Consider the following 12,569-nt stretch of genomic DNA (forward strand, 5'->3'; position numbering starts at 1 on the left):
TTTAAAGGATTTTATTTATTTAGATTTTGTATAAAAAATTTTTTAGAAATATTTTGTATTTTAAGAAAGAAAACCAAAACTCATTCCTATTTCCAACATATTTAATATTTTTCCATCATTTTGTAATTATTTCAAGTACTGAACATGAAACATTTGTTTCGAAACATGTTTACTTTTTGAAATAAATTAAGTATTTTAATATTTCTCACAAAAAGTTTATACTTTTTCCTATTTTATCCCTGTTACATAAATGCCAAAGTATGGTATTTCTTTTAATACGAATATGTTATGCTATGGGACGCCCGAGAAAGAGGTTGTCTGAAGGATAGATATAGGTTGGTCTACAATGCCTAAATCGTTAAGTACACGACGACGACGAATATGTTATTTGCATGCCGAGACAGTGCAAAGTGCCCACTGTAGAAATAGACTACAAAACTTGTTTTTATGGAAATGTATTACATAGATATCGATATTATGCTTGCTTGCGGAAAAATACCTTCTTATATTTTATTGCTTTATTTAAGTTCAAAGACATTTATGCTGCTGAAGCAGTGGTGTATGTGTTAATAAAGTCAGGAGCAAAATTCATTGCACCGTTAATATGTCATCTAGAAGTCGAGACAGTCAATCTGCCGAGGCAGTAGGAAGTAATTGATTTTTTTAATATGAATATGTTACTCAGAAGCCGAGGCAATGTAAATTGGTTAACCGTAGAAGTAGATGTGAGAACCTATTTTTTGCACAAATTTGTTACATTGCCAAAATTGGCATTCAACAGAGGTAGTAGTGAATTGTTGGTCAATATAGATTTTAAAAAGGATTAATCTGTTGTGTATATTACTGTAAAAAAATTAAAGTAAAACTTTGGTAACACATCCAGAGATGGCGTTGATATAACTCTTTTACAAGCTGTACGATGTATTATTCACATTAACCCATTTTTTTTGGTGTCCCGATAAAAATCGTTGTATGAATAGAGGTTAAAAATTTGTCGGGTCGGCTTGTGATGAAAGGAAAAATGACACAAACAAAAAGCGACGTCGTCGACAGCACGCGGTGGCTGTTGGTGGTGCGACGCGCAATAAAACACCATTATACGGTGCCCCGAAACGGGGCTTCGATTGGCGTGCGGCGGGCCAATTATTCAAAACGGATCCGATATAATCGCAAAAATGACAAATAGGCGGCGGATTCGGCCGCCGCGAAAGAACAATGGCCGGTCGACATTTATTGTCACCCGATAGTCCGTTGTTGTTCGGTGCCCGATCAAAAATCCACCCACATCCCAAACCACCCCCTATCCCCAAAACCAACGTTCGCCATCGAATTAATTGTTCATCGATGCTGATGAAGAGTTTCACAAATTTTATATTGTTTTTGGCCAATTTTCAAATATACAATCACCTTAAAAATTCATGCATAAAAATTCATTTGATTATACAGACAACTCTTTTTACAAATTTATATGAAACTATAAATTTTTAAACATTAATTTTATATTAATCGAAATTTTCTATACTTTTCTTCTTTAATTAATTGTTAGTTAATAAGTGATTTACTCGATAAACATAACATACGTTGGTATCACTACTCGTATTATTCTGCGGCGCACTAGATACTGTTTTCCGCTTGCGCGTGTACCGGGTACTCGATTATTTCGATCGAATCTGGCGGCGACGGGCGATGAGATACAATGGGGCCGAACGCGTCCCGTCGGTGTTGTTCAATCAAATCTGGACACAATTACCGGAATAACAACGGCACAGACCCGCCGCCACCGCCGCCCAGGGCCCCCAACCGCGAAAACGCAAATATTGTTCTTGCCAGATAAATCGCTATCTGTTTAATATGCCGTGTTTCAGGCCATGATATACGTTTTAACCGACCATTTGTTGATTGCTTTATGTCACATTGAACATAACTACTAATATTCTATGTACATAAGATAAAAATTAGTTGCTGTTGTATCCAAAGTAAGTCAAGTATTGATTTTTAATAGAAAGTTCTTTAAAATAATGTTCCACTTAATCTCATGATAAAATTGGTCAATGGGTTAGTAGGACAGTGTAGCATCCCTTTAGGTTAGTCGAAGCATCTCGACGCCCCTGAAAAATTTCGCTGGTCCACCCTTAGTTGAGGGACGTTCACCCCACGTACGTATAGGGGGTTGCTTATTAGCGGGGTGGAGTGAAGCCCGAGGCTAAAGCTGCCGGATTAGCGAGGTGTACTCCTTCGAACGGCTACAAATTTCCTTTCTCGACTTCCTCCACGTACTTCCCTGTTATCTTATTGATGTTTTTTTTTCAAGATTTTCTCCTTCACCAACTTCTTATTTTTAGAAAAATATTTTTTTAACCCAAATAAAGGTTAACGTCCCAAATTTGTACAAAACACAATTTTTATGTGAATAACATACTCTTTTGGGGCATTTTTAATATATATTACAAAATCAGTCCCGAGCACATGCGAGCTGCAATTTTCGGAGAGAGCTCACGAATCTTTAATGGTTATTTATTATAGTAATAAGGGCCAAGACATTGTAGGCGATTAAGTTAATACCTAATGGCGCGAATACGTGTGTGTGCCGTCTACGTTATAACTGAAGTGTTTGTGTGTTGCTCGATGCTCGCGAGTATAATGTTTAAAAGTGGACATTTCAGCGTTAAACGATCTCCGGTTATTTATGTTTGCACAGAGAAACGGTGGGAACGTATGTGTGCCCAGGCGATGTTAAGCGGGAGTTTGTGGGAAATAGTTGTGTATCACGAAATAACCATATTCGCGTTGATCTCGCAAGTTCACACTCTTAATTCTAATTTAATAAAATTATAATCATAAATTATAAAGAAATTGGTTCAATGAATATATTATAGGTCAAAGTATTAGATTTCGAAATGTACAAGTATCTTATATACCATCTTATAGGATTTGATTTATTGAGTCAACTAAACAATGTAGTTACGTTAGCATAAGGAGCTTTCTCTGTTTCAGATAAAGTGTTGTGTGGTCAAGAATAAAAATATCTATAGATGAGATATCATAATCTGTCAAAACTTCCTATGAGGTGTTATCATCTTTGCAATTTACCAAAAGAGTACTCCTGAATTCCAAACCAATTCAAGAAATAAATTTGGCAAATACAGGGTGAGTTATTAGTATCCCGGCGGTCGATAGTTACTAAGCCATTTGAAAAGCAAACAAATATTTTATACAAAAGCTGTTTGACTCACAACTTTCTATTACGTAAAATTATTTTCACTTGTACAGAATGTTCCATTTAAGCGTAACGGAGAGTACGTAAATTTATTTAAATGGAACACTCTGTATATTTGATCATATTATGAATACAACTAAATTTGTTTATACAATCGTATATGTTACTATTTCACAGCGTTCATAGTTCCTGAGATATTCAATTGTTCTTCCAAAATGTACCTGTTACAGGATCTTTTTGAAAACGATGTAAAAACGAAATTTTTTCTGCTTTTGCCTTGAAACTACGTCAGACAATAGTGAAAGTCAGTAGGTGGATGACAGTATTCTAAGATATTAGATACACTATACAGATTGTTTATGAAGCTTAGTACTTTTAATGTTTTTCAAATGGCTTTTTCATAGGTTATTTAAATGGAACACCCTGTATATTGTGTGCTAGTTGAATTGCTCATCAAGTTCCCTTTAATTTATGATAAGTATGTCTAAGCTTAATAATTTTCCTGATATTTAGAATTTACAGAAAAATGTGTACTAAAATATCATTATTGTACTTAAAAAAGTGACAGAATGTAATATATTCTGTCCTTTTTTGTCCCTTTTTTTGTTTTTTCATTTTTGTTTGTCTGTCATTTGCAAATCAGTAATATTATATAAAATACAATTAAAAAAAAACTTTAATAAATAAATAATCAAAACGTGATAAAAATACATCAAAAATACAAATGGCAGAACAATAAATCCCTTTTTTAATTAGTAAATTATTTGAAGGAAATGCAGCAACAAACTATAAACAATTACTAAACGTTGCTCAACAAGTAGTAAGGTATTAATTTAATTAATATTTAGAAGTTCTTCAAAATGCCGCCCATTTTCTCTTCTACAAGCATTAATGCGCTGTTTAAAAGATCTTGAGGTATCTCTTAACATGTACATCTTATTTTCTCTAAAGTCGTAAATTATATGGCAGAACAATTGCATATTTTATTTCTTACATCTTTTTAATCTCATAAAGTACCAAGTTGCATTAAAATCTGGTATATGGCAGCAAAATTATTTTACATTATAAAATATTAATCAAAGAAGAGCAAAAAAAACTGATAAAAATAGACAGAATTAAGTACAATAACGCATATTTTATTACACATTATTCTTTAAATTCTAAATATCAGGAAAAGTACTAAACTTAGATATATGACATACTTATCATTAATTAAAGGTAACTTGATGGGCAATTCAACCAGCACACAACATACATTGTGTTCCATTTAAAAAACTTATGAAAAAGCCATTTGAAAAACATCAAAAGTACCTAAGTTTTATGAACATGTCGTATAGCATATCTAATATCTTTGGATACTATCATTTACCCACTAGCTTTGACTATTATCTGACATAGTTTAAAGGCAAAATTGGGAAAAATCTCGTTTTTACATCGTTTTTAAAAAGATCCTGCAATGGACACATTTTGGAAAAACAATTGAATATCTCAGGAACTATGAAAGCTATGAATTAGTAACATGTACGGTTGCATAAACAAATTTAATTTTATTCATAACATGATAAAATAGACAGGGTGTTCCATTTAAAAAAATCTACATACTCTTCGTTACGCTTAAATGGAACATCCTGTATAAGCGAAAATAATGTTATGTAATAGAAAGTGGTGAGTCAAACAACTTTTGTATAAAGCACTTCTCAAACGGTTTAGCAACTATCGTTAAACACCGCTGTTTTTGTGCCTTAGAGTCTGCTGGAACCTCAATTCAATGTTTTAGTTGTAGTAGCTTTTGGCTAAATGTTCTAATACGTTCTAATAAGTGTTCTATAAGTATTAAATTCTGGTATAGGAGTGAGATTATTGATGAAATCGATGAAATTAGGTTGTTTGTCCAGTATTGATACAAGCTCAAACTTTGTCATATTCATATATTATCCCCTTTTAACTTACTTGAAGTCGGACTTTACTTTTCTTTTATTGATTTTATCACTGAAAGCAATCATTATTGTGGCAATAGTATATTTTCTCTAAGGGTAACCAACAAGAATAAATTTTTGATCTCGGCACTAATCATCATTGGATTTCATTTACTCCACTACTTCGTCTATTGACGAGTTTTTGCCAGGCATTTTTTTGTCTATATACACTTACAACACCAAAAAATCTCATTTTATTTATCACAATAATGACAAGCTGGGAACATATAAAAGGCATATTCAGAAAGTTTTTGAGTATTTATTACATAGACTCCATTGGAACTTTTAGAAATATGAGAGTTTGAAAGAAGCAGTATCTTACAAACTAGAAAAGAGGGAAATTTCAGATTATTTCGGAAAGAAGCTGTCGAAATCGTAAGACAAAGATGGTGTTTATGTCATACGTAAAGTTCTAAGGGCTGATATGGAAACAATAACATCAACGAGGCGATTTCTGGCATACCATGTGCATTTCTTCAAGTTTTCTTATTGCATTTTCTCATTCAGAAATCATCTTCTCTAATACTCTACAAATGGGTTGGGTTTCACTGCGTATTAAAATAACGTTTACGCAATAGTACGCTTATAATGACTTGCTTTATGCTTCTTTAGAAACCGAATTAAGCTTATTTTGCATTTCTGCAAGTTCCTATAGAAGTTGTCCAACCGAAAATAAGATTGGTAAATATATTTTGATTATATGCACTGTTAGGTAATCTTACATATAATTGAGCTTTGTTGAAAGTACTTGATATGTGTAGTATAGTATTTTGATATCGCTGTGGAATATATTTTAGAATCTGTCCTCATCATAAATCCTTTGTTAGTTGAGACATATTATCGGTCTTCATTATTTGGGAGAGGATGGGGTTGGTATTTGCTTCTGCAACTTGTAATTTTATCTTTGCCCTTTATTTCTAGTAGTTTATTCCCAGTAACTTTCAAGCAATGATACTATCTTTGTTTGGTGGTCGATTTCTTGAATGTTGCGTTCCTCAGAATTTTTCCGGTGATTCAATTTTTTTAAAATTATTTTGTAGTTCGAAGTCTTGCATACATTCTTGAAGCATCAATGATGGATGTAAACCATCTAGGCCCAGTGTACAAAATATTATCTTCAAAACATTTAAAACTGAATAAGCTGGTCGGTGTCAAAGTGATAAGCTACATTAATAACATCGATTTAAAATTATGTCAAAAAATGTATAATTTAATTAAGCTAAGGTCCTTTGTGGTCGAGGCGCTACATTGATACCATATTGATGCAACGTTATGTATTGGATTTCAGACTGCAAATTTATTGAAGATCGTTTTAAGGATTTATACTGGTTTTAATACTTGATTAGTATACAGCTGGTGGAGACTTAACAACATTTTTGCCATGTATAAATATTGATTGAAAAGTTGATCAAGCATAGAAAGTGACTCAACCTAAAACGTGGACTCACCAGTTGTAAGTACTATTGAGTAAATTTTCTTTAATTGTTATGTATTAAGATTTGTTATTCTACAATTTAAGTAAGAAGAAGGAGAAGATGAAATGAGAGATGAAATTCCTATAGTCGACCAAAAATTCGATCGTCCCAATACGGTTTCCTTCGAAATTTATAATCGTATTAGGCCGTGGATGGTGGTGGTAGGGATTCGGCGGCGGCCGCCTCCGAATTTCGTTACGTAAGGACGCCCTCTCGGTCTAAAAGCGAAAATAAAACGGCGTGCACCTCTTCCCTCTTCCATGAACGCCGGTATTGATTCCTTCTACTGTACCGACAGGCCGGTGACATTCTTTTATCAATACGCCACAGCTCATATTTCAACTTCTCTTTCCTCTCTTCTTCTACCCGCCCAACAAAGAAACAACGTTTCTTTCGGTAGCTGGAAGGGGAGCGGTACGGTCCCAAGACGACAGCGGTGGGGCACGAATCGCAGCCGCGTCGGGACTATGGAGGCCCAATAATGTTCGTTGGGAGTGGTTTCAAACGGATACCGCCCTCGGGCCACTTGCAGGAGTTTTTCCAAATGTTTTTATTTATTACATTCGTATCCGCCGAGGGCTCCGGTTGTGTTGCCCCGCCCGTTTTACACAGCCAAACCCAATTCGCGAGAGAGACAGTTGATTCGTAAACGTATCCGCGCGGAGTCACTCCTCGTACAGTTGCAGTTGGACTGTCTCGGTTTTGGTCGCTCTCAGGTTAATTGTGCTCGCGGTTCCAAACGGCGGTTCTTCCGTTCGCGACGCGGTTTTCCTCCCCTATAGTTTTTTCGGTGTATAATGGACACTACGATGGACAGTGATCATAGTAGCCACGCGTCATCTACTTCACCAGCCGTTGCCATCAAACCACCAACATCACCAGTTATAAACAACAATAACAACATCTCTTCCAACAACCACAATAACCAAGTGCACTCACCCAGACAAGCGTCCCCGTTAGGACCACCGATGTCCATGGCTCACCCATTGAGTCCACCACCCGTTTCAACCGCCGGTTTAGTAAGAACCATGGGTTTGAGCCATTTACATCCCCCAGGACTTGGACTTCTCAACACCTTAGGTGTGCTCCACAGCCCTTTAGACCTAATGGCCCACCATGCTCCCCCCAGGTCTTATAATAGCCCACCGCCAATTTCCACGTCGGATCCAACAGCAAACGAGTGTAAACTGGTTGATTATCGTGGCCAGAAGGTCGCGGCCTTCATTATCGCCGGCGATACTATGCTGTGTTTGCCGCAGGCTTTCGAACTCTTTTTGAAACACCTCGTCGGTGGATTGCACACCGTTTACACCAAGTTGAAACGGCTTGATATTGTTCCTTTGGTGTGTAACGTTGAACAAGTCAGAATTTTGAGAGGACTCGGCGCAATACAACCCGGTGTCAACAGATGCAAATTGCTTAGTTGTAAAGACTTCGATACGTTGTACAAGGATTGTACGACTGCCAGGTACGTGTTCGATTTAAATTATAGTTTAAGTTTTTTTATGGTTATCCATCAAGTCCTGAATTATTTTCAAAATTCTTCTTGAGGTAGTTTCAAAAAAATAATATCTTTCATCAAAAGTTGTTGCTACGGCAAATATTATTTGGATATTTGATGTTTGGTGAGTAGCTTCGCTTCGATTTAGATTTCATGTATATTATTATAAGGAATTCTCTTTGCAATAACTTGACGTCAATTTTATATTTATTTTACTCAGTTTTGTTTGCTTGTTTTACTCCATTTTCTGATACTTAACCAGAATAACAAGGAAAGGCAGAATTTTTTTGCACTAAAAAATTCTCTTTGCAATCGATTTAATTTCTACATTTTCTTTATAACGGAAGAGTAAACCAAAAAAACATCATTCTGACAGGTTCATGTTTTTAATCAAATAATTTTTTTTGTAAAAATCTTGATTCAAAGTAACCTTAATAATTACCTGTAGTTTTATAGTCTTGTTTTTTTGCTTTAATCTCCACTCTTTGCATATACAGTGCATTTTTTCTGTTTTTTATTTGCTTTTGTGTTTATGAAAGGGAAGTAATTATGGAAAGGATGAAGCAAAAATAGATGTGGTTTATGTGGAAAAAATCATCTTTTTGCAATTATATTTATAGAAACAATTTTAATTTTATCTCTAGAGAAATTTTTGAAATAAATGTTATTTTCTCTATTAAAACGTGTTAAGTGTAAGATAACTTAACCAAGAGATTGTTTAGTTTTGATTAAATGCGAAAGATAAAAGCGCGAAACGTCACCGTAGATAATTTATAGAGTTGTAGCATAGTTTCCATTCTCAACGGATCGTGCGCCCGCGTTTATTTCAAACGCAGCCTAACGACTTATTTGCGTGGAATAGTTCTTACGTCAGCATAACTTTTCCCTTTGATACTGTTATAAACAAGCATAGTTAAAAAATAAAAAAAAATCTTTTATTTTATTTTTATTTGACCCATATTGGTTTCAATTTTCTACAAGTCTCGAAGAGAACTATTAAAGTAGGGAATAGTTGGAGTAATGCACTCAGTGTGTGCAATAACCACAACGCCCAGTGCGTGCGGAAATTGCATTTCGAAATAGCTAAAGGTAAATTAGCAATTCCAAAACATTCTCGACGCACCTCGCGCCGCTATAAATCATTTTGGCAGTAATAATAATATCAGCATGGTGTGTGTGCGCTTGTTATTTTTAGTTTCAAAAATATATAAGATTTTTTTAGATTTTATTTGAAACAAAAACTCGTTTCTTTGAAATTTTTTTGTTTGATTAATTAAAAAAGTCTCAAATATAACTAACTTAAACATTATTGTAACCAAGATAACGGCAGCTTTATTAATTATTTGACTTCCCACCATTTGTACAGTGTAAGTACAAGTGTTGTAAGTTTCAGTGCCGTTGTTGACATACTTATAAGTGTCGAATGATGGCTTATTTTTAACCAAGTATCACTCATCAAACTCACCTGACACTTTAGTTACTGCTTCTTCGAGTTGTTTTTGATATCTTAGGAACTGAATCATCTCTTGTTAGTGTGATGATGTTTTGATTACTCTTGGTTTATTTTTATTACTTCAGTGAAACTGTGAGCTTCACTGCTTATCAAGTTTATTTCAATCATAATTACTTGTTTTTGAATTAGGACAGATCTCATCCTGTTTTTTATAACAAACTCTTGACCTTTGCTGTAGGTGTGGATAAACTTAGTCACAATACTTACATAATTTGTGTTTGGATTTCGATTGTTCACTTATAGATTATTTCTTTATCTTTTCTAATAATCAGAAGAGTGTTTGGACGAGCTACATTAGATCTAAGAATTTGTGAATGTTGTTGAGATTATTATCCCTATAATTTGTTATTTTCATTGTAAGATGGTTAGGACTGTGAGGTTGATAATAACTTAAAGGTATTTCAAAAACTGAAAAATTTATGGAATTAATAATAAATGCTGTCTTTTAAGAAAATGCGTTGTTTCCCATCTGTCCCAATTATTCAGAAAGAGATAGCACAATATTGTATATTGTTTTAATTAGATTTTCTATCATATGGAATTCTTTTTATGATTTAAAAACTCTTTATTAACAGTTATTTTCTATTCTTCCTCCGTCTTGTTATGATAGACACATTACTTAATCACATTTTAGCAATTACCCCACATTGTTATTTAGTTGAAGGCCAGTTTCATTCATGTTGTAAATTGAACCTGGCTGATTAATTAGATTTCCTTCCAACATTTCATACAATATCCGAAGAAAATCAAGACTTGGATTGACTAGATGCTTTTGTTACTGATAAATGTGTGTCCAGTTGTATGCAAATTCAACTAATTAATATTTTTTGATTTCAACATATGTTATTTCATTTTTCATGAATGAAGTCATTCATTATACTATGTGGCATCTCACCCAAAATAAATCATGTCGTTATTCTAGCCGTTATTTGCAAAAGTTTCTGATTTTACTTCTAACCTGCCAAAATAATCATCATAAAGTAATAAAAAGTGTAAATTTAAATCGTGACATTTTGAAACAAACTTTAAGATTTGAACGTAACGTTATTTATATAATGGGACGAATATAGGTTTCTTTCTGTGCAAGGTTTCTTACCGAAAAAAAGATCATTAAAGCTTATATTTAATGCTTCGTGCAAAAATTTGCGGTTGTCTAAATTTATAGTTATGTTGTATTTATTAATTTGCAAGTATTTCATGCACGCATCTTGCTTGTATCAGGAAATAAGTTTATTAACGTTTTGTGCCATCATGTCTTGATGATTATTTGACATATTAATTGATTATCAGTGGATTTGTACAAAATTAAGCAAGTGTAATTTTAGTTGCAAGTTTTAGTTTCAAATATATATGAGTTAGAATTAAATCTGATTTTTTGACTAAATTTTCACTTTATAGATGAATTATGATCTGCTTTTTAAAAATTGCATTCTAAAGCTGCATTCTACGAATTTTTGCGCAATTTATTATGATCACTGGAGCTATAAGGAGATATTTATCCACAAAGTGTGAAACGTATGGTACAGCACTTACCAAGATATCTTAGCTAAATGTATTTTGAAATAGCAAGTATTAATATGTCAAAATAAGGTTATTCTTCGTTTTGATTTTTTTTGTCCAATACATATTGGTTTCATATATCAGTCAAAAATAGTTACTAAATTTATACAAACAAAATTATTATGACTTTTTTTTAACTAATCCCCCATTAATTGTTGCTAAGATATTAATATTATTGGGTTCGGTTGGAAAATAATTCATTATTAGGCTAATAGTTGGAAATAGTTTGGTTTGGCTTGCTTCACAATAAAGTCATCAGATCATCCTTCCATCGTTGCGTAGATCTCGATCGATGTAGCATCAATTCCACAATTATCTTCACTCCTCTGTTTCCCTGCATTCTTCCCAGTTATATCAGCTTTGCTATTCTCTGTGCTTTTATGTGTCGTACTATGTCTGCACCATACACGATACGATCCAAATCGTGGTTCATTTTTATTTTCCACATTCCAGTCCATATATTTTGGGCAAGATCTGTCTTTTGAAGACTTTTCATTTCTTTATAATAGTGTTATCACAGAAAAGAAATAGGTGCCAGAAACTTTGAATTGTAATTGTGCAAGCCACATAATTTCATAAGTTTTAGTCACAAACATACCACCCCCATTTGCCATTAATTAGTTTCGCCACTGAAAACAAATTTTTCAAAAAGATTATGCGCATCTATACTGACTTTGTGGTTTTGTAGTAATTACAAAGGGCTTTTGCTTTAATCATTTCCGTAAGATCTTTCAAACGGTTGTTTGTGATATGTTCAGCTTTCTGCTGGCTTTTCACGTCCATATCTTTTGTTCACTAACTGGAAAAAAACTCGTTGATTTCCCATAACAAAGACATCCTTACCTTTAAATTCCTATACTACTTCTGAATAGAATTAGTACTCGATGCATCTTTATGAAAACTTCATTCTAAAGTGTTCGTTGCACTGTTATGACTTCTTCCTCATCTAGTGCAATTTTTGCTAACTGCTGCATTCTTCCCACTCTTTTCGCAGTATAACAACATAAAGAAACAATGACTAGTAATGATAAATACAAGTTATCTTTTGGTGATACAGTTAACAAAAAGCTCTTTGGACATGAACAATGGAAAAAATTATGTTGCTTAAAAATTTTTTTAGAATGAATGTGTTAAATATTATTTATGTTGATTTTTACATTTAATTTTTTGAATAAGAATATCTTACTATTTATGAATGAAACGAAACAAATTTTTTTGGGAGTTGGTTAAAATTCCGGTTCACACCAATTACTTTCAACGCCCGAGACGAAGAAAATGTAGAATAAATAATTGCCCAATTAGGTACAGTTAGGCGACGCGATGATAG

General features: G+C 33.6%; 2 protein-coding genes across 5 annotated transcripts in view; one reads left to right on the forward strand and one right to left on the reverse strand.

Moving 5' to 3' along the window:
- LOC111418068 (TBC1 domain family member 15-like) overlaps positions 1-12,569 on the reverse strand; it is a 245,047-nt gene that overhangs the window by 15,886 nt on the left and 216,592 nt on the right. The window lies entirely within an intron of this gene.
- The window catches only part of LOC111418066 (dachshund family transcription factor), a 198,862-nt gene that overhangs the window by 9,765 nt on the left and 176,528 nt on the right, over positions 1-12,569 (forward strand). For 3 of the 4 annotated variants that reach the window (XM_023050497.2, XM_023050498.2, XM_023050499.2), the window contains exons 3-4: positions 6,482-6,646; positions 6,713-8,136. The exons of the other annotated variant lie outside the window; for it this stretch is intronic. In XM_023050497.2, the coding sequence (XP_022906265.1) occupies positions 7,466-8,136 (671 nt within the window). In that variant the 5' untranslated portion in view covers positions 6,482-6,646; positions 6,713-7,465. The remainder of the gene's footprint in view (positions 1-6,481; positions 6,647-6,712; positions 8,137-12,569) is intronic. 4 annotated transcript variants of the gene reach the window in all.

The sequence above is a fragment of the Onthophagus taurus genome, chromosome 11 (assembly GCF_036711975.1).
Source record: "Onthophagus taurus isolate NC chromosome 11, IU_Otau_3.0, whole genome shotgun sequence".
Lineage (NCBI taxonomy): Eukaryota > Metazoa > Arthropoda > Insecta > Coleoptera > Scarabaeidae > Onthophagus > Onthophagus taurus.